This window comes from Melopsittacus undulatus, chromosome 3 (genome assembly GCF_012275295.1).
Source record: "Melopsittacus undulatus isolate bMelUnd1 chromosome 3, bMelUnd1.mat.Z, whole genome shotgun sequence".
Lineage (NCBI taxonomy): Eukaryota > Metazoa > Chordata > Aves > Psittaciformes > Psittaculidae > Melopsittacus > Melopsittacus undulatus.
The window spans coordinates 105,578,348-105,600,366 of record NC_047529.1 but is presented as its reverse complement, the minus strand read 5'-3'; the positions used below and the strand labels follow the sequence as shown (position 1 = coordinate 105,600,366).

Sequence of the window (22,019 nt, the reverse complement as noted above, 5' to 3'; positions counted from 1 at the left end):
CCACACCAACCTTTTTAAACAATGTCAGTCAAGGAACCTTACCTGCTGTGCTTTGTGTGAATTGCCTTTAAAATACTTCATCATGGAAAAAAAATAAAAAGGTCAAAAATTGATTAAACAAACACAATCTGTTTTCCCCCAGCAGGCTTAGTGCCATTGCTTTTCTTTTTTTCCCTATTTCTTCTTCTGCCTCATTCACGGTTATAGTAGAACTGGCAAATAATCCAGGACAAAGTGAAGCCTAAGTAAGCCTTTTTCATGCCCAGTGAAACTTAGGCCCAGTATTAAAACTTCTCCCAGCAGAAAACTCCTACCTTCAGTTACTACCTTTAGCAGGACAGATCTTGGTGTAGGTTTTCATCGCTTCAACTTCCTGCATTGTTGAATTCAGTGAGTCTCATGACGCAGACAGAGGTCCACACAAAAGCACACATCTATATGTTACCAAAAGTGAAGGATGGATGGAAAGAGTGCTCTTTGTTTCTCAGGACAAGTCTTGATGTGCCTAGTTTTAACAACAGGAATTTCATGAGGTTGCACTGCTGCACAGGCCAATTCCCACACACCACATCATGTTGTAACCCATCACCAATCTTAGACTAAAATGACGGCGAGTGGGGCCCTACTGAAATCTGGCCCAGGAGGGACATTGAAGGCTGTGTTTGGAGCATTCCATGGGGCACTTAATGAAGGAGAGTTGGGCAAGGCTCAAGGCTTCAGCAGCACATCTGCTCCTGGCATAGGGAGCTCACCAGATCACACCCCACTGTTTGTGGGGATGGATGTCCACCATTGCCAGGTTACCATCCATGCACTGACAGTTCCTCTGCCACAACAGGTCCTCTGACCTGCATCTGCATCCACATCACCCAGGGAGAACCTTAAAACAGCACCCTGCAAATTGGAATGGGAAGAGGGATGGAGAGAGTCTCATTACCTTTAAGGCAGATGGCCCTTCAAGATCAAATTCCTAGCCTTTCAGCAGCCTTATGATCTCTGAGGTTCACTGTGACTCCAGAGGGGGTGAGGAGCAAGTCACTAAATGGTGCATAGCGACCTAGCATGTGGAAGGACTGGAGTGCTTCTTTCTAACAGCAAGGCTGTGGGCCAGGTCTGGGCCTCATCCGTGGCAGTGTGGAGTGCTCCAGCAACATGGGCCAGCTTAGGAGCTCATGCATTTCAGAAACACACTAAATAAACAAGCAGACGAGGGATCGGTAACCACTGCTCCTGTAGGAAATCTATGCAATGAAAAAGTCATCAGCCTTGCCTTTTTTTATCCATTCCTCTCATTCCTCAGATTGAATTTCTTTCCATGCCATGCTTTCCCAGCTCTCAGCCTGCCTCACCCCTTCCCCCCCAGATGTCTGTTTCCTTCAGAGCTGCAATATTGGCCACCAGCAAGGAAGAAAAAGCTGATAAAAGATGATACACCACTCATTATTCCATAGTTTTCTCCTGATGGATTTCGAAAGGTCCCGAATGCAGATAGAAATTAAATCAGCAGGTAGGAAGACAAATGCAAAGTGAAATTCAAGATGCTGGAAAGCTGCTTTTCTCCGGAGGTCCTATTCTTCCCTCCATCCGGAAGACAGGAAAGAGCAGACTGTTCATGACAGAGGAGAGAAAACTTATGGGGGTCTTTAGGGGAAACTCAATCAAAGAGATTATTTTCCCACAGTCTAGAGCTGAACAAACCTTAATGGCTTTTTCCTCATTGAAGAATACACCAACAATTAATTCATTACCTGAATCGCATAAAACAACCCTCCAAATGTTTTCCAGTTCTTCCAGTAGCAATGCCTGCATCCTTTCTGTTTGTGTTCAGTTCTCAATGGCTAATTCAGCTAATGGGCTAAGTACGCCTCACAAAACTGCAGCTTCAACAAACAAAACAAAACAAAACATTAAAAAGAAAGGAAAGGCAAAAAAAGGCCAGCCATGTGTTCCCAGCATAATATTCTATGTGTATGCACAGATATCCACATGCATTAGAGATAAAGTTAAGTGTAAGCACATGGCAGGCTGGAGTTTGCATGGGGAAGCCAAGGGCCCATGTGCAGGTTATTAGCAGGGGGGAATCCTGTACGGTGGGAACAGAGGGTCTGCTGGGGGCGTAAGCACACACTAGCGCTGCCGGGACATCCTGTTAACTGGACCTCTGCGGAATTGATAAATGGCTCTGGATCCCTTTGTTTGTTTAAATGGAAGCCAACGTTTTAACAGCAATAAAGGGCAGGCTAAATAATTCGCCGGGCCAGCTATCAAGGCTAGTATGATCTCTGAAATATATGGGCTGCATTTAAGAAACTGAACCCCACTGAGCCTTCGTTTGTATACACATACGGCTCGGGCAGCCGGTATAAATTGTAAAATAAGATGACAATATTAGCATCTTCCCTTGGCTTCCCCTCACCGAAAGAAAGCTGCAGAGGGAACTATTCAAGCATTTCCTTTATGCTCCTAAGTTAATCAAGAAACGTCAGGGAATACGACAGTTTTATAGCTTTCCAGTAAAATGTGATACAACTCGCAGACACCGAGTGATTTTACAGTTACCTTTCCAAAGCGTGGCAAAAAGAACAACAAAAATTAAAACCAACTAAACACCGTTTGCCGTTTGCTCTCGAAGGCTGGCAGTGAGGTTGCAGGAGAAAATAATGTGTTTGTGATTTCCAAACCGGCCGCCTATGGAGAGAAATAACACCAGCAATGGAGCCACGGAATATCTTGAGCAAAAATTCATCCCTCTTCCAGGTGGAAACTCCTAATACCCCTCACACCTTTGAGGCTGTAAAGATTATGGTCGGAATAAAATATATACCCCTAAAACCAGCCTCTCCACAGGCCCATCGAAACATGGGGAAGGAAGATGAACCTCCGGGGATCATCCACCCTAAAACGGTAGTGGGGTCTCGCCTCATCCGCCCTCCCTGCCAGGCATCTCCGCCGCTGCTACTCCCCAGAGCTCCCTAGGTTTAGGAGAGATTCCCGGATCGATGCCTTTACCAAGGGAGGAGAGAGAGGTATGGGGAGAGATCCCTTCCAGTTTGTAGCTTGGCGGCACCTCCTAGCCCCGGCTCCTCCCGGCACAACACCGCCGGTGCGTTTCGCTTTTCATCCGCCTTCCACCCGCTTAGAGCTCAACGAGTTCACAGTTTACACACAGTAAAACGTCGGTATTGCGCTTAATGCTTGCGGGGAAAAGGCTCTTCGCAGGGGGATCCTCATAAAAGCCTTTTATTTAGCTTCGAGCATTTTCTTGTAATCAATAAGAGTTGGCTGTTATCTCCCGGCACATTTAGCGGGGAAGTTTATTGCCTGCCGGGCGGATTAAGGGCGAGACAGGAGTGCACCATACAAGGAGAAGGGACTCCCGACTCCCGCGATCCGAGCCTCGGATTCATAAAATATAGAACCATCCATTACGTTGCCGATATCTGGAGCCAGCAAATATATACAGACTATAAATTGCCGCCGGCGGGGTGCGGGCCGGCTGCGGGCGCAGGGGCTCCGCCCGCCCGCATTCCTCCCCGCGCCAGGGGGAAACGGGGGGGCCCCGGTCCATCCATCACCGCCGTTATGACTCCGCGATGCAGCAAATGGGTTGTGTAAAGAGGCGGCGTTTGACAAGGTGGCATGGTTATCCTGTCCAAATGATGCATAATATTAGTATTAGGGCTTAGATCATCGCATGCTTTTAAAATCATCACCGCTAACTAGAGGGGAGGGGGAAGTCCTGGGGGCTGCAGGGGGGCAAAAGTTTCCATGTAGATAACGGTTATAGATGGTGGGATTTATGGAGAGAGGTAAGTACACAAATAAACACGTCTACTGCAGACGAAGAGAGGGGTCCGATCCGGCCGGTGCCCACCCGGCTACAAGAGCGAGGGGCGGCGAGGACCGGGGCACCCCGCACGCCGGGGGGAGCCCATCGGCACGGTACTTTCCCAGCCTTGGCCACGACCCCGAGCGCTTGCTAGGGGGGAAAGCAGGGACCATCCTATCCTCGCCCTCTGACTACTAACGGGCCACGGCTACAGTTGAGGACTGAGAGGGCTCTCCCGGGCTGGGGTCACTCGGGCCAGAGCGTCCACATCAGGATTTGCCTTTAGAAACACAGTATAGGGAAGCGAATTGTAGCGGGACGTCTTCGACGTGACGGGCCGGTTCTGTGCCGCATCTCATCCTCTTTCTTCCCCTTTCTGGGGCTGGGATCAGGCACAGGCTGAAGGCTTCGGGGTTCAGGCAGAGCTGGGGGTCTTTCCGGTCCCTCACGGGTCAGTGCCCTCCATAGTCCGGCTTAAATCGGGCAGAGCCGGGTGGGCTCTCTCGCCTGCAGGCAGCCAACTAGCAGGAGGGTGAAGGGAGTGTCTGAGCCAAGGGAGGAAAGGGGGAAGAAATGGAGAGCCCGGTTATTCCTCCTGATAACCCCGCCGCCGCTTCCCTCCCCGGGCACCGCGAAGTGCCCTGTCCCTGCGAGCCGGCGGCGCTGTGGCAGGCGGCATTTCTCCAGGGACAACGGGTTTGGGCTGCTGCTCGAGTCGGAGAACGGAAAAGGAGAGGTGGGAGAGAGAAAGCGCCTCTCAAATTGGCATCTGCGCTGCCGCCTTGCCGGGGGCCGGTACCGGGTATGGCCCGCGGAGAGGGTGAGCAGAGCCCGGTGACAGTGGTGCCGTTAGGAGGATAAAACCCCAGCTCGGCGTGATTTATCAGCAGTCTCTGACCCCTGAATAGTTGACTTACATGGCCAGTGACACATTACCCTGGAAATGGGGTTGGCGTGATTTGTGGAGTGTCTCCCCACCCCCGACCCCTCTTTTCGGCTGCTGGGTGCAGGGAGCCCTCCAGTCTCTCCGTCCCCTCCAGCACCCCCATCCCCTCCAGCACCCCTATTTCTTACAGCACCCCTATCTCTTACAGCACCTCATTCCAGTATACAGAAGGCCGGGAGAGTCCCGGACAGGTTCGAGATAGAGGAAAGGCCCTGGTCATGGGGGTGGAAGGGGGGGAAAGAGGTGATGAAGGCCGGGAGAGATGATGGCCTAGGACCGAGCATAGCTGGAGGGGTGTGATGGCTGGAAACCTTTGATATGCCCTGAGAACGGGGGTGGAGGAGGGTGGCCTGGGTTTTTTAAGGCAAGCAGAAATTTGATTATAGCGTACGGCAGAGGTCTGTGATTTGCGGTGAGCGGATTTCATTAACTACGGCAGTTTGAGTCTCGGAAAACCCGGTCAGGGCCGCGGGGCCGAGGACGAAACTGACCCCAAGGGCGGGTGGCGAAAGGAGCTCGGCCGCGGCGCCGGTTCTTCGAGTTGGGGAGAACCGCGACGGCTCCGGGATGCTGCGGCCGCGGGGCTGGCACGGCACCGGGCACTGCCCCTGCTCGGCTCAGCTCCATCCGCAGGCCCCAGGATCAGCCGGGCTGGATGCGGCCGCTTTACCCGTTGCCCTTGTGCTTGCTTTCTGCGGGGGGGGAGGGGGACACAGGCCCCCTTTTGCCCCCTCTCCCCCCCCCCCCCCCCCCACTCGTGTAACCTGCTGCAGCCGCCACCGAGGTGAGGGGAGTGTTGGTTGAGTCCCCCACCTCAATGTTTACCTGAGGTACTTATGAGGATGATGATGGTGGAGGCAGTAACCAGCCCCTTCGGGGGCTGTCGGACCGCTTGGCTGCCCGCCGGAGCGGGAGTGGTATCGGGTCTAATTGCCGTCAACGAATGTCGCCGGCAGAAGGAAAAACAAAAGCTGCCTCCAAAGATCCCGGAGCTGAATTTGGCAAGGCTCCTAAAGACACCAATTAGCAAAGGCTAAACCCATTAATGAAGTGGCGGCTCTCTGGTTTCAGCCAGGTGGTGCAGATCAGAGCGCCTGTATCTGCGGCAGAGCTCCGCTTCCCTCCAGCCAGGACCTCACAGAGAACCTCAACATCAATAATACGCTTAATGGATCTCATTAGGGCTGGGGCCGCGAGTCCCGGCCTGGGAGCAGAAGGATGAAGGGAACAGGGGGATAAAGGGAGCAGGGGGGCATGAAGTGAGCGGGAAGGCAAAGTTCTCTTTGCCCCGAGACAGGCTCCCCCACCGGGTACCTGCCGCTTCCCGCTACCTGCCAAAGCTCACGGGTTTGGTGAACTCAATCACTAGCCGGCTTTATCGAATAAACGAGATCTTGGCATCACCTTGCCGGGCTCATCCACCTCCGCACCCCTTAGTCTGAGCACCCTTAGTCCCCCTCGAGCTTCGAGCATCCTCTGCCAGGCCGGTTCCGCGAAGTCGGGCAGCCCCAGCCGCCCGGAGCTGTGGAAGGAGGCAAAGGGAAGTGATTTGGAAAGAAAACCATCCAGATCTCACCTTTGTAAAGGCGGACATAGGAAAAGAGGGGAAGCATTTCAGCTTTGGATATGGGAAAACATCAAAATAAAGAGGGGGGAAGGAACACTGGGGTAGGATAAGCTCGGCCGAGGTGAGCTAGAATATCTAGCTAATGGAGGTGGACTGTGAAAGGAGACTTCATATTTCTCTCCGAGGAGTCTCTCCAGGTCCGCAGCCGAGAATACACACAGCAAACGTTGTGCTTGAATTATAGCTGAGGGTTTGCTTTATTTGAATTCACTGGTGTTTATTTAAGAAAGTGAATAAAGGTTTTGTGTAAACAGCCATTATTTCTGATGGGCGCTCAACAGCAATAAGGAGGGGGTGGTTTTTTTAGTCGAGATTGTGGCAAAAGTTGACATTTCGGAGATTGCAGTTTGTCTTGCCGACGCCAGGCAGTCCCGAGGCATGAACTGCAGGGAGAGCTGTGTGTGCCTGCGAGTGTGAACCGGCGATGCCGAGCGGAACGGGGTCTGAAAACAATTATTTTTTAAGACATCAGCTTAAGCCCGACATTAAAATAAAGCAAAAATATTTTCCTAAGGAGCGGGGCCGAGCTCACCTAACGAGGGAGGCGAACTCGGGTTTCGCTGTCGATGGGGGCTCTGCAGGGGAAGCAACATCGACTCAGGAGGTGGCGGGGGACCCTTTTAACCCCCCCTTCCCAAAACCCCACAGCAAGCTCCTCGCCCGACCCTTATTGCACCGTAAATCGCTCAAAATATCGCTTCTGATTTGGTTTATTATTATGTTTTGTTGGGTTTTTATTTTCTTCCAACGTGGCGGTGATTTCTGAGGCTGACTCCAGTTTCTTTGGAGATGGGAGGTTTCTATGACGAAATCAGGAGAGGGGAAAAGGATCTCGTTGGACACCTTAACACGGAGTCCGGGAAAGGAGGGTTATTGAGGAACTGCTCCCAGGGACGGAGCTCGGCAGGAGCTGGCTCCGATCAGCCCGGCTGCGTATCCCAACTGGTGTGAACGTTCCTGACGGTGCTGGGATACCCTCTTCGGTATTAGCCCCGTGTCCCATACATACCACGCAGGAAGGAGGCAGGGAAGCCTTGGTTCTTTGCGTATCGCTCCTGTTCCTTGGTCTCCCCTACAACTCATTTCTAATAAGCTCGAAAAATCTGTGCCCGGCAGTCGGGGAGGGAAAGCAGAGTGGGTTTGTGTCGGAGAGCCTGGCCTTGGCCTGGCGTGGCAGCAGACACAGAGGGCAACGCCGGGGAAGCCCTTACCGGCCCCTACGAGAAGACCCCGGGTAGGGGGGCAGCACAAACTCGTGTCGGTGGAGGGTGTCCAACCCAAGGGATCTGAGATCGGCTGCCACGGGTCTGGAAAGAGACACAACGGGTTTGGGGGAGGAGGGTAAAAAAAAACTGCCCGAAAAGCTGCAACCTCCTCGTTGAAAGACCGTCGAGGAACTGGATCAGTGAGGGAACCGTGGGCTCCTTCAGAAATCACAGGAGTCAAAAGCCTTTCCCGTTACCAGACGGTAGTAAAGCAAACAAAAAAGGACACCCCAGGCGTTTTTGGACCTGTTCGGGGCGGGTGGGGTGCGTTGCGCTACTGCCAGGTCGATTTCGCCGATGAACGGCGATCGAGCTGCCTGCAGTCTCGATACTGTTACGACTTCTTTTTTTTGCCGCAGAAATTGAGCAGTAACTGCAGCCACGCAGGACAGGGCAAACCCCTGTCGAGACGGCCACAAATCCCCCCGTCCGCGCATCTTTCCCAAAACTCCCTTTCACGGGTTTGCTCTACCTGCCCGAGGAAGTGCACAACGGCAGCAATGGAGGGGAGAGATTCTCTTTTCCTTATCACTGAAGGAAAGGGTAAAACCCCACCTCCCAGAAGCAGCCCGAGGCGCGCAGAGCACCAAAGCCTGGAGGTGAAGAGGCAAGGAAAGAAAATGGGCTGCGCGACGGAGTTTCATCCGAACTCTTTCATTCGGATCTGAGCATCTTCCTCCGTAGCCTGCTGAGTCCTAACAGTGGGGGTTTTTTTACCCCCTTTTGCAGCGTTACCATCAAAAGGTGCCATAAAGGCTCTGCTCCTGTTCTTCCCCCCTACCCGGGCTCCAGGCGGGCATTGCTCTCCCGTTACTCAGGGAGGTGAAGGGGGAGCCCTGTGCTTGGAAGAGGCGCAGATTCCTCTAACCCAGGGGAAAAGAAACTCTTTCCTGACGCGCTTTTCCTTTCTCATCTGTCAAGAGCCACCTCAAACCCCTCTCTTCCGCACGGGTTAATCTTTAGGAAGCAAAAACCAACAGGCAAACAAATTCCTGCGTGTCCGTGCTCCACATCACGGTGGTTTGTCGGAGGACAACCAGCCGTGTATTCGCCTGACATCTGTCCCATGGGTTCCTTTACTCTCGGGGGAAGTTACGACCAATCCCACTGTGATCCCAGCGCTGACGGGCACGGCAGCAGCCCGAGGAAGGAACTCTTTCTGGGCTAGGAGCCAACGGCGTGGCCCATTCCGCACCCCGAAAAGCCGTGACACCCCCTTTTCCTCCCTGACCGCGTTTTAAAGGCAGAACCAATTCGCAAACCCCTTCTCAATCCGTCTCCCCGCTTCCTTGCCCCAGCGGGGCTCGGACGGGTTCGACGCCGCGGGGGCGCTGCTCTGCGCGGGCGCATCCGGGTGAGCAGCAGAGCTTTGTGCGCGGCCCTCCTGGGGATCAACCTGCCCATTATGGCTCTACCCGCTAGGTTACACCTGATTTAAAACTTTACCGTCCCCTTTTCGCCCAGAAAAGCGGCCTCTTGGCTCGCTGTTCTCCCCAGCTCCTTCTCCCTGGTGCTTGTGATGGGGGGATACTGTAAGTATTTCCTGTGCCTTCAGCAGGTGTTTGTTGCTGCTGGAGTTCCCTGCTAGCAGGGGTGTTCCCGAGGAGAGCGTCCTCCGCGGCAAACCCCCCCCGGCCCCAAGAACTTATCGGTTCTACGCCTTGTTTCTCCGTCCCCTCTTTCTTTCCAGCAGTGTCAGGCTCAGCGCCCATTGACCCGGGGGGGAGAGCGGCTTCTCTTTGCCTGCCCTCGCCTCGATCTCCCAGGACAGGATAAGGCCTCCGCAGCCCCTCGGGTATGTGGAAACAGAACTGCTCCCGTTAGGGCCTCGCAAAACGCCCTGAGGCACAAAACAGTGGGCAAGGACGGGGCTTCTCACCACTGCGGCTTTTGCTTTAATCGATGCTACTTGAGAAGGGATAAGAGAGAAGCAGGCTGAACGAGAAGCGGCCACCCCCCGTCCTGTCCGGTGCTCCGGAGGAGCCGAGCACCAAACACTGCTTCAACGAGGAGCGAAGCCGACGATGAGCCCGAGCGGAGTCCGGCCTGGATCCTCCGGGAGTCCCGTCGAGAGAGGGGGGGAACCATGCGCCTGCGTGACGTCATAGAGCGCCCATGTGACATCATAGAGCACTTACTGCCCACGCTGCCGAGCGGGCTTGCGAAGGGGTGCTCGGCAAATCGGAACGACACCAAGGCAAAGCAAACACACATACAAAGCCCGCACCACAGAACAAGCCCCGCCGGGTCTCCGCAGCACCCCAGCGGTCAGACAGTGTGATCCCGTCCTGCCTCAAACCCCAAAAGCCGCCTCTCAATATCTGCATACAGACATGCGCATCTCAGAATGTTGCTGGCAACTTTCTCACCGGGGGCACAATTTCGCTGCATCAAATCCGGTCCTTGTCATAGCCTCCATTCGAAAAGGAAGGGGGAAAAGGGATAAAAAAACCCCAAGCTGGCTGCCTCGGGGCTCGGGTTGGGGGTGTGTGTTATGTTCCCGGTGGGAGAGACAGCGGCTGCCTTTGGAGAGGGGTGAAAGAGCCAGGGCAGCCTCAGCATTCCTCTCTGCGTCCTGGTCAACAAACTGGCGTGGTTACAAACCATAGCAAACATTTTTATTTACAGGAGATATATATATATATTTCTATATTTTGTCAGTGCAGTATTTCTTGGCCGGATTATTCGAAGCAACACGTTGCAACCGATGAGGACGTTGGCAAAATACTTCACATTGTAAATTGGTTCGGGGTGGGGGGAGAGGTGGAAAAGAGGGATTTCAGGACACGTTCTCAGAGTCCCTCACTCGGATTTCCCTGGAGAGGACAAGGGGCAGGAGACGGAGAATAAAAATAATAAAGGGGAATAGAGAAATCCTGCTCTCCTGCGAGCAGCGCGGAGGGAGAGAGGCCGCCCCCCCTCCAGCATCCTCGGCCCCTTGCCCCGGGCGGGAGCGGGCCGGGGCCGGTGCCGGGCCGGCCTTACCGTGCTCCCGGGGGGGAGGAAGGGAGATAAATTAGCGCGCAGGTCCGGGCGCTGAGGCCGCCTCGTCTATAGGCCGCTCCGCGGCTCGGGGCTGGCAGCAGCAGCGGCTGGTTGCGGCGGGGAGGGCAGGCCGGTGCTGCCGGAGGACTTGCCGAGCCCGGCGGTGGGCAGGCTCCGCTCGGCACCCTCAGTCCGTTCCGTGTCGCTGGGGGCCATGTCGAGAGAGTCGGCGTCGCTGCTGTCGCTGTCGCCCTCGGAGCGGCTGGGGCTGCGTTCGGGATCCCCGGCGGCGGCAGATGGGACGGCGGCTTGCTGGGCCTCCGGCTCCGGCGGCGGGTCCTTGTCCTTCTGAGCTTGCGCTTCCTTGGAATGTCGCCACTTCATCCGCCGGTTCTGGAACCACACCTTCACCTGCGGCCGCACCGCCCTCAGTCGGGTGGCACGGCCAGCACCGCGCTCCGCGCACCGCTCCGTTCACCTCCCGGCCCCAAAGCCTTCTACCGGGGATAGCCAAAGCGGGGAAAAAAGGGGGAGCCGGCCTCAGCTCCCTCTGCCCGCACCCGTGAGCGGCAGAGGTGGCTTTAGTTTCTATTTACCACCTACAGCCCCCTCCGAGTTGGTGTTTTGGGTTGGGGTTCTTTTGTTTGTTTGGGTTTTGTCTTTTTTGTTTTTTTATCTCTCCTTCTACTTCTTCTTCCAGGAAACCAACTCTTGCTCAAGAAACCACAGCGTTATACAATTCTGTGCGCTGCGGGCCGTCAAAAGTGGAATCATTACAGAGTGGCGTCTAATGATTCCGTTTGAAGAAGACTTTTCACTTCCCCAGAACTAAGGATTTCACAACACGGGGAGAGATTTAGAACGAAAAAGAAAAAAGGAATAAAACAGGGGGGTAGGGGTGGGGGAAACGACACACATTAAAAATAGTGTGTTGGCTTCTACTTCCTTTGACCTAAACTGCCTCCTACAGCGAGTTGCACTTCAGTAAAGCGCACACTGATGATCATCTGCCTCGGCCGTGGCCCAAAGCAAAGGCGAAAGCTCCGCACCGGGCCGCCAAAAGCCGCGGACCCTGCTAGCAGGAGACCCTCGGGGCGAAGCCCCACTCCTCATCCACCCCACTAGGGATTAAGAAAGGGAAAACCACTTTGCAAACACACACTACCACCACCCCAAGTCCCCCAGTATCCCTATAAACTGGAAGTAAAGTTTTGAAATAAACCCGAGGCCGTTCTTACTTGAGCATCCGTCAGCCCCAGCATCGCCGCCAGTTGCTTTCTGTCCGGTTTGGTGACGTATTTCTGGATTTCGAACCGTTTTTCTAAGCCTTTCCTCTGCAGGTTGGAAAAAACAGCCCTGGACCAGGAACGTTTCCTCTTGTATGTCTGGGGCAGCGTGTCCTTGGTTAAAACTGCGTACGGACCTGTTGGGGGGGCGGAGGGAGAAAAGCAGGAGGAGAAAGAGAGAGGGAGAAGGAGAAGGAGACAGCGTTATTAATGTCGGTGTCTGAAAGGGGGCCTTAAATCGATCAAAATAACAGCTGGCCTGCGGTGCTGGGAAGGCACGGGCCGGGGCAGCTGGGTCGGGGTAGCGTGTGCTTCCTAGGGCAAGGGTGGAGCGGTTTGGGACCGGAATGTTTTCCTCTCCCCCCTCCCTGCCCCTTTTCTCTCAGCCCAGGTTATTATTGTTGTTCTAAATGGGACGGTGCTTTGTGTCAGGCCCTAATCGGCTCTTCATCCCCCCCACGCAGCCCGGCTTTCGCCCAAAATCTGAGCCTCGCTATTAAACACCCGATCCCTCCGGGGAGGGCTTCTCCTGGACGGAGGGCCCTGTGCCGCTGGAGGGAGTGTGGACGAGATGTACCTGGAAAAGTGTCTTGAAACTGGTGCTGAACTGAGCTTCTTGGGTTTGTGTTTAAGGGACCCAGAATAGCAGAGGCCTCGTTAATGGGGTCTAGAGACGCGAAGAACTGGCCGGCGGAAGGCTGCAAGGTGGGGAGATGAACCCCAGTTTGGCGACTGGTAGTTAATAAGGAGGTCAGATCTGTGGGCACAGGAATAAGGAGAGCTCTGTTATACCGCGGTCGAAACCGACACAACCCGGTAACCCCGGGCAGAGCGGCTCGGGGAGACCGGGCAGCCGCCTCTGTGCCCCGGAGCTCTCCTAGGAGAGGCGGCCGTGCCCCGGCGATCCGGCATCCTCCGGTGGATTCGCTCCCTTGACCAGGATGTTTATACGCCGCGGAGGGAGAAACGGGGGGATATTGCAGCGAAAGCCGTTAAAACAGGCTGTGCCCTCGGAGGCAAAAACCCCGGGCTTGCTTAGGGAAGTGAGGCCGTTCCGATCGCAATATTCCCGCTATTGCTATGTGTGCCAGCGGCACAAGTGTTGCCTGCTCGGGGCCGGGCTGTTTGGGGAGCTCTATTAGAGGCTCGGATTTATAATGCGCTTTTTTTAACCCCCAAATAACTCTTTTCTCGGCTAGATCATAAAGTTCAAAAGCTTTCACTAGCAATACTATTAGAGTATAAAGAAAGGAGCACTGAAAGCGATCAAGGCGGTTTCTCTACCTCTCAGCGTGTTGCCTTCCTTGACTTTGGGGTCAAACTCCGCCGATAAGATGCGGTCGATGCCGAATTTCAGGTCCTTGCTGGCGGGAGCCGGCGCCGAACCGGGCGTGTGGCCGCCGGGCAGCCGTGCTGGGGCCGGGCCGCCACCGGCGCCAGCAGCCGCCGCAGCGGGGGACCGGTGCTGCGGGGGTCGGTGCTGCTGGTGGTAGGCGGCGGAGAGCGGCGAGAGGCGCGGCGGAAAGGCGGCAGCCGGGGCGTCGGGGGCCACGACGGGAGTGGGCCGGAGCGGTGAGGCGGTGGCGTGGAAGGGACCGCCGTGGTGGACGGCTCCCAGCGCCGCCGGCATCCCGGTACCGGGAGCTCCGGGCAGGCTGTCGGTGGGTCCGCCCGCCGCCTCTCCTCCGGCGTGGAGGATGTCCGCGATGCAGAAGGACGGCTTCTTCCCCGCCGCGGTGTCCAGCGGGAAGCAGCCGCCGGCTGCGGGCCCCGATGCCGAGCAATAAGCCGCTGACCACAAGCTGAAGTTGGAGGCGTAGAAAGGAGCCAACCCGGCCGTGTACATCCTGCCCGGGGAGGGGACGCGACGTTTCTCTGTTCAGCTCCCGGGTGCGCGCCGCGGAGCTGCCCGCTGCCCCGGGCGCATGGGGAGATATGGCGAGAGGCAGCTGGTGGAGCAGCCGGAGGGGCAACCACCACCACCCAAAACCAAAACAGCAAGAAAAAGGAAAAAGTCCCCAAAACCCACGGCGAGACGGAGAGAGCGAGAGGACGAGGAGCAGCGCAAACAAAACAAACTCAAACCAAACCCCCTTTCCTCGCACTGGGGGGTGGGGGGGGGATTATTTACCCCTCCCCAAAACTTTCTCTGGCAGCGACACTCCCGGCTCCGGATCAGCCTTCGCTCTCTCCCCGCCTCCAATCGGCGATCGGCGGGGCCGGGCAGCACCGCCCGCAGAACACGCCCATGAAGAGCCTGGGCGTGGGCACGGGACACCGCGCAACTGCGCGCAACTGCGCGGTATCTCGTACGCACGCCCTGTCCCGAACTGGCTTGCCCCTCAAGGTACCCCCTCTCAAATTCCACTCTTGGCTTTTACACCCCCCACCCCCCAAAATGTCTCTGCTCTTACTGCAGCGATTCCCAACCGTTTGAAAGAAACGCGCAGATCAGTTCTTGGCGATTTGAAGCAGTTGGGTCCTCCTGGAAATGATTCCCGAGAAAATGTGTTTCCTTCCCGGATAAATGAGCCTGGGATAGTCTGGAAGAAAATGATTCTGTGCTGATGCAAGCAACGTATGTGTTTGTGAGAGCTCTGAGCTATGTCGGGCCCAGGACACGTTGGATCCTTCATTAGCAGCGACTAATTAATTAATTAATCAATAGTGGTTTGTCCATAATGTAGTTCTACAGCTATTTTCCGTGTTCTCCAGCCGAGAAGCTGCATCTGTTTCCACACCAAGTTCACCTGGAAAACCATTTGTAATTTTGCAAACTTCTGATAACTGAATCACCCCAATTTTTCCCTTTAGAATACAATTATTACCTATATCCGCTGCAATAATTTAGGGAGAAATTTATGAAAGCGTTTTTTTGAGCTTTATTTCTCCTTTTTAGCATCCATATTTGTCCCGACCTCGCTCTGAAGCACAACATTCCTTTAGTTTTCTTGCACGTAACCAGCCGCTGCCGTTTTGAGCAGGCTCCCGGGTCAGATGATTGCAGGTTTACTTGAATTTTGTCACAAAAAAAAATCTTTTTTATTATTTTCTCAAATAACTTCCCAAATTCTGAAGGTTTTCGGGGAACCAGAAAGGGAAACTATTTCTTTTCCCGTGAAGTACGAAGCCGTAGCTCCTGTGTGAATATTGAATCCACCTGGGAGCGAGGGGGATGAGCTTCTTGGGCCGATTCCCCAGCAGCGCTTCGCTTTGATTTATATTAACGACACGAAACCGAAAAATAAAGACGGGCCGGCCTGCCAAGATGTGTTCCAAAACCGAAGGCGAACCTTAGTTGATTAAGTTTGAGGTCTTCCTGCTTCGACAGCGGAAACACCCTTTCCCTTGCCCCATTCTTGTCTTCCCCGCAGTGAGGAGCCGGGCTCCAGCCTCTCGCTCTCAAACCGGATCGAACGACACCCGTTCCTGTATCATTTCCACTGCCATAAGCCCTGTCGGGCTGGGGCAGAGGAGTCAGCTCTGCAACTGCCACCGGTACAGAGATCCCTCCTAGTCAGGCCATCAGGGATGATGAGTGAAACGACACAACACAAAAAATACCCCCAACCGGGGTGGTTTTCTTTTATTTTAGGAGTTTATTTCACTGCTGCGCTGGCCCCGCTGCAGAGCGAAGCGCCCGTTGGCGGGTGCTGGTGCCCGGGACCCCGCTGGTCTGCGCGTAGAGCAGCGCTCCTTCGGCGCTGTCACCTCGCGGGGACTGAAATAACCCGAAAGGAAACACTCAGCACGTCGCAATGAAGCACTTGACCCCCCCGCCCCGAGGCGAGGGAGCTGCGGAGCCGGGACCGCGGGCGCAGCTGCCTTTCCGGGGCCGCACCCGGCTCAGCACCCCGCGCATCCTCGGCTGGACGAAGCCAGGAGCACCTGCATTACCCCCGCCCCGTCCGCTCCCTCTGTCGGGGTCCCCTCTCCCCGAGGTGTCCCTCCGCAGGTGTCCCTGCAAGCACACCTTCCTCTCGGGAGGAGCGGGGCTGCGAGGCCGCGGAGGCGGCGGCCCCTCCTCCCCGAGCAAGAAGGGAGAAGGCTGCAGGAAGCCCGGGGCTCGCTGCAGTCCAGGTCATCTCCTGTTTTTTGAGAGGTCCCAACTCGGACTAAATGAGCGGATGTGCCTGCGAGATTTGTCCCAAAATAGAAGCGGCTTTAGTATTTTAGGATACAGCAGAAATCCTTATTTCTTCCGGAGAAAAACTTCATAATGAGCGCGAGCACTTCCCTTTTCAATATTTGTGCAACTTTATCTCGACCAGCAAGTTGCTTTGGTGACGCAAATCCGCCCTTGTGTATTGCAACTACAAAAATAAATGCAAGGAAATCAATTCCCTTCTAGCAATGAAAACATAAATATACAGCTGCGACTTTCCCCTTTAATCTTGCTTTCCGAGGGACTCGAGAAGGAGACGAATAAACTGTGCAGCAGGAGCGATGCCTCCTTTTAATTTTTTTCCTTTTGTAATGGAGTCTCGAAAGACTTCTCTTTTTTTCCACTTTTTCCTCTTTTTCCCCCTTTTTTTCTTTTTTTTTTCCTCTTTTTTTCTCCCCTTTTTTTTCGTTTTTTTCCCCCCCAAGGCCGACAACGGAGGTGAATATATGTGTATATATAAATATATATATGTATACACTCTGACAAAGAAGTGAATATATACACACACCTCCGACAAAGGTGTGTGTATATATATACACACACACATATATTCGAATATATATATGTATGCATATATATACACATATACATATTAGAGTTCTTATAAGGAGAAAATACAAAGGCTGACCCTGAGGTACGGCAGCTCCCCGGCCCCATTCTCGGGCACAGGCCGCTCTTTGGGCTGTCCCTGTCCCTCTGGGCTCCCCGTCTTTCTGCAGCGACCATACAGATCTATGTAATATATAGATGTAATAGGTAAAAAGAAGAACAAACTTTATAGCTCCCACTGTCTTTAGGAGTACCCGTAACAAGAACGATTTCAACGCCGCTGGAAGCCCCCCAACAGCGGTCCCGCCGAGTACCGCACACCCCCCGCTGACCCCCGGCCCCAAAGCCCGTTCTCTGTCGCCACCTGCTGACCCCCCCGCGAGGCACCCCCGGGACGTGGTTCTCCCTCCAGCTCCATGCGAGCAGGGAGCGAGCAAAGGTTGGGAGCCAAACCGTAGGTGAATGGAGGTCGGGAGCTGGTCAGCCCGTGGCATTTCCTCTCTGTTTTACGCGTTACCGAGTACCTGTGTCAGTAACGCTGTGCCACTTGCCGAACATTCGAATCCCTGTCCCTCAGCAGCTGAGTTTGGGCCATAGTGTGTTTTTGGAGAGAATTGCCTGATCCTGACCACCTGTGGAGAGCTCTCAGGGTGCACAAGTGGGTATCCCAATAGGAATGGAGTAATCTGGGCATGCTAAAATTACTCTGAAGCAAAATCCCCCTAAAAGTGCTGGGTTGCCGTGGTCTGAAAACTCAGTGGGGCATTTCTGTGTGTCCTGATAAATGACCATACGTTACAGTCAAAGGGGTCCCATTGAACAGGTCCATATGTTGGAGCAGATCAAAGCCCAAGGCTCCCAACTCCAATACAAAAGCCACTGAGCTGGAGGGGTTGGAACTACATGATCTCAAGGTCCTTTCAAACTCAAACCATTCTATGGTTCTATGATTTCTCACACTGGTGTGTTTGCACTCCATGTCTTTCCTTCAACTGTCCCAATAAAATACATTAGATCATGTCAAGCTGATGGATTCCAAGTGGAGAGACCTTTTGCACTCTACCAAAATGCTTTGTAGTCCTTCAAGTCCCTTCAAACAGAGAGGGGACCTGAAAACACTGATTCCTGCTTTCCCTCTTTCTTGAGTGCCTGGCTTAGAGATCTGCATCCTTCCCTTACAGAGAGAGGGATGACCTTTCCTTTTTCCCTTTCCTCACCCCCCATTTTTTCTTTCATGAAAAGCTGCAGATACATAAATCCTAAAGGGTCTGGATGATAAATAGCAGCTGAAAAGAAGCTCCTCTCCGCAACCCTGGGAAGGGAGGCTGCGTTCCAAGGAGCAGCAAGGTCAGGATGGTCCCTTCTGGGGGTTTCCTATGGGTTAGAGTAGGCAGGTCCTGCCTGCTGTGCTGGCTTTCCTGAAGCCCATTTTTAAGCACCTGATGCTGTCCTGGAGCCAGACACTGAGCAAGCTGCTTGAAGTTGAAGTGCTAGTCTCCCACACTCACTCCCTCACATCCCTGTTTGCCTCTTCCTGTCTCCAGGGAAGTTGAACAGGAGAAAATTAATTCTTCCAGTAAAAAAAGGGGTTGTTTTCTACCATAGTTCCCCAAACTTCTGTATCATGTGGTTAGCCAGGCTGAGGGACCTGGCGGAAACATACTTTTTGGGACTGGGGCTGGCAGGACTGCTGTGACCCTCTCCTAGTCTGCTCTAACCTCTCACCAGGTCACCCGTTAATTTAAGTGCTGCTTGTTGGAGCTGCTTCCTGCAGTCTCACATGGGTTCTTCTCGCATGGAAGGACCCTGAGTTTGCTTTCATTTCCATTGGCATCACCAATTTCATAGGTTACTTCACCTTTACACTGAGGTCCAGCCGTAATCTGTTTACAGAGGGAGTTATCACGGGCTAGTTGTGATTTTCCAGGCCACACCAACAGAGAGGTCTGCAGAGAGCTGGTCTGCAATTAACCCCCCAGCAGCTGATTAAAGGTGACATGACGTGCAGGAGTGCTGACCCCCTGCTCTAATGTGCAACTGCCGATGAGAGAAGCATTCGCATGCACACGCTGGATTGAGCTTGCACAGGGCACAGAGGCTGAGAACAAGCCGCACTGCATGAATATGAAGGTGATTCACTTCTCAGTGCAGGAAGATCACCCAGAGGTCTGACAAGAGAGTATGATTACACCTTTTTCAGCTGAGACCCAAAAGCAAACTGTTGAGGACAGGCTCAGTGTATCTTAGTTCACGTTGCATATTTAGGTGCAAGTAGAGATGGAACCTGAACAGAGGATTTTGTTGCTCCCATAGTGGGTCATTCCCCCTGTGATTCTGCCAGAGCAACCCTTCCTATTTTTACAAGACCATGCTGAAAGGGTGCTCGGGCATTGAAACAGGCTTCCCAGGGCAGTGGTGGAGTCACCATTCCTGGAAGTGTTCACAAACCATGTAGATGAAGCCCTCAGTTGCACATTTTAATGGTGACCTTGGCAGCCCTGAAGACTTGACGATCCTAAAGGTCTTTTCCAACCCAGTTGATTCTATGGTTTTATTCTATGGTTCTGTGATGCTTTAGGTCCTCTGCCTCTCCAGCAGCAGTACATTAAAGGCACTACACAGAAAAGCCACTCAGTATCAGAAGGAAACACTAATAATTGCTTAATAAAAGTTTCAGTAAGAGTTTCCTCCTTCTTGCCAGCAGTGGTCCAAAATGCGGAGAAGCTGGAAATAAAGCAATCAGAATGCAGTCACATAAAAGGCAAAATCAGCCCAGGAAGGAAGTCAAGTTTCTAGAAGAAAATTACTCTGTAAAATTCATCTGGATTTGAGAACGGTTATTGGTTTTGTTCCAGCCCTCCTTTCATGTTCTAAGTGGACTTAAATGCAGTAGGTACACATCAGTCCAGCTTTAAAACCACCTCTTTCATTGCTATTAGCCTGTATAAAACCCCAGCAAAATGCCATCATGGTTCTTAAAAACAAATCCCATTTTAACCTTGTTTTGCCCAAGGGAGATGCTTTCTGGTGGGTGCCAAATGGAAGTGCCAGACAGGGGAGTTTTATGATCCCATAAACAAGCACACTGGATTATGTAGCATATATATCACACCCTCCGGACCAGTTTCCCTTGCTGGAACCCAATCTGCCCTAAATGAAGTCCAGCCATCTCTTTTCAGCTCCATGGGCAGACCGCAGCTTCCCTGTGCCAGGCTCCACCAGTCCTGGAAGATCCTGGTCCCCTCCTGAGGACCTGGTAGAGTAGGGAGATGCTCTAGGAGCTGAACGGAGTGGCGTAAGGTATCCCCTTCCCTGCTGCGGGTCTGGGATGCTGCCTATAGCAATAGCTGTTCCTCTATGCCTCCAGCAAGTGGAAACAAAAACAGAGGAGGCACAGCCAGCGGAGCAGCACAGCACACAGGGGAAGTCATTTCCTACTGATACCTCTAACACATCATTTTCTATCTCGATGCCTGGGATCTGGTTACCTTTATCTTAGCCAAAAGACTGTAGCGGTCATAAAATGTATTTCGCTTTTATTTCTCCGAGAAAACTTTATCATGAGATTTTGATTATCTGTCCTGCAGCAGTGAATTCCAAAGGTTCATTATCTCCTGTGTCTGCCTTCGCTGTCCTGTCCTTATTTTTCTTCCCAATTTCTCAGTTCTTTGAGACATCCATTCATCCTGGAATTGTGAAATGGAGAGAAAAAAAGGCAAGGCTGACCAGTTTTTCCTTTCATTTGTCACTGTGTCTAACCCAAATGTTTACCTTTGCCCCCCAGATGTATAAACTCCTTTCCAAGCCAAGACATTCTCTTTTTCCCAGCTAAGCAATATGTTTCGTTTTGAGGCCATGCTGAATGCTAATACGAATCTCAACATGTTCCAAGTCCCAGCCTAACTTTGCAAGGAATAAAGACATCGGAGACAGTCTCATTACTGTGATCTTTCCCAAACACCAACGAAGTAGCACCCTCTAGTGCAAGCTAACATTAAAAGCCTCAATAACAACAACCCTCCTGGGTCAAATCCAGTCTTGGTGCAGCATGTCTTGATCCACTGGGGATGGGCTCTGCCAGAAGGTTTTTCTGTGCTCCAAAGTGTTCCCAGATTTTCTTCCAGAGATCCCTATGGATGGTTTGGGCACCCACTGGACTCTGAATGTGTCCCAGGTCTCTGTCAGACCCAGGCAGCAGCATTACCTGCAGGCAGGTGTCACAGACTTGCCAGTGGGCCATGCTGCTTTCATTCCTATGGGATGCTGCTGCCTGCCAAAGCCTGGAGGTAAGAAATGTTCCTTGCCAAGAGTCTGCCTCACATCTTGGCTGTTTTGGGACCAGCAAGAGGGATCCCACTGAAAGGACTGGGGGCAAAAGGGGGGGGGCAAAAAAGGGCAGGGAAAGGGCTGAGCCTGTGGCTGGGCTGTGCGACTGGGACTTTTGCATGGAGAAAGGTGCTGGTGTTTGTGAGAGTTGGGGACCAACCAGGTGTGAGAGTTGGGGACTAACCGGGTGTGAAAGCTGAGGCCAGGGGCAACACGGTGTTGTATTACTTCTGGTGCACTTTTCTTTCATTACTAGCAATTTCCATACGTTTCACCAGTTTTATTGTTGTTAGGAGGAAGGAGAACAAGCAAATGACACAATTTTAGCAGACCCTGAGCAGGGGGTGACCTGTGGGGTGAGCGAAGGGGAGCGGGGTCAGTCCTGGATGACATCGGCCACAATGCTGAGGCAAGTTAACTGTGTCATGTCTCGTACTAAATCGTATTGCCTGAGTGCACATATAGGGATTGGATAAAAGCACAGAGCTCACACTCTAAAAATAACAGTGAGTAAATGGCTACTTGAGATTTCATAAGAATTAAAACCCCCAAAACATACCTGCTTAACCAGAAATGGAAATTTGTCTAATATTTCAAGGCTAGACTTTCCTTTCATTAAAAGCTATACGGGAGCTGCAGTGCCTAACTGGATAAGGGGAATAAAACCCTTGGTGTCCAACCAAGGTGATGCTGAGGTTCAGGAGCCAGTGTGTACATGGACAAACCCCAGGGCAACTGTTTGCCCTGGACACATGCGTCTCCTTACAGGGCAAGTACCAAACCAGAGCCCTGGGCAAAGCCCGCCAGACACCAGAGCTAATGAGCTATGCAGTGGTTTCACCTACATCTAATGCTTCTGCTTTTTAATGTAGCGGAGCCGTTGTGAGTCCAGCTGTGGATTCTGCATGTAAGGGCAATGTAGGAAGTGTTGCTTTTTCTTGAGACATGATAAATAACGGCCAGGACTGTGATTTGTTTCAGGGAGTGCTATTTTTAAGCCAACGATGACTTGTTCCAGGGTGAGGTTGGACATGTGGGTAA

The 22,019-nt window shown here is 53.0% G+C and overlaps 1 protein-coding gene across 2 annotated transcripts; it reads right to left on the bottom strand.

Annotated features, from left to right (window-relative positions):
• Positions 1-10,300: 10,300 nt before the first annotated feature.
• Positions 10,301-14,022, bottom strand: HLX (H2.0 like homeobox). 2 transcript variants are annotated; one of them, XM_034060838.1, is made up of 4 exons: positions 13,223-14,022; positions 12,516-12,695; positions 11,891-12,075; positions 10,301-11,063 (listed from the first exon to the last, which is right to left on the bottom strand). In XM_034060838.1, the coding sequence occupies exons 1-4, from the start codon at positions 13,782-13,784 to the stop codon at positions 10,719-10,721; spliced, it is 1,272 nt and encodes a 423-aa protein (XP_033916729.1). In that variant the 5' UTR covers positions 13,785-14,022; the 3' UTR covers positions 10,301-10,718. The 2 variants fall into 2 exon arrangements, with proteins under 2 accessions (XP_033916729.1, XP_033916730.1); XM_034060839.1 differs by lacking the exon at positions 12,516-12,695.
• Between the last annotated feature and the right edge of the window lie 7,997 nt (positions 14,023-22,019).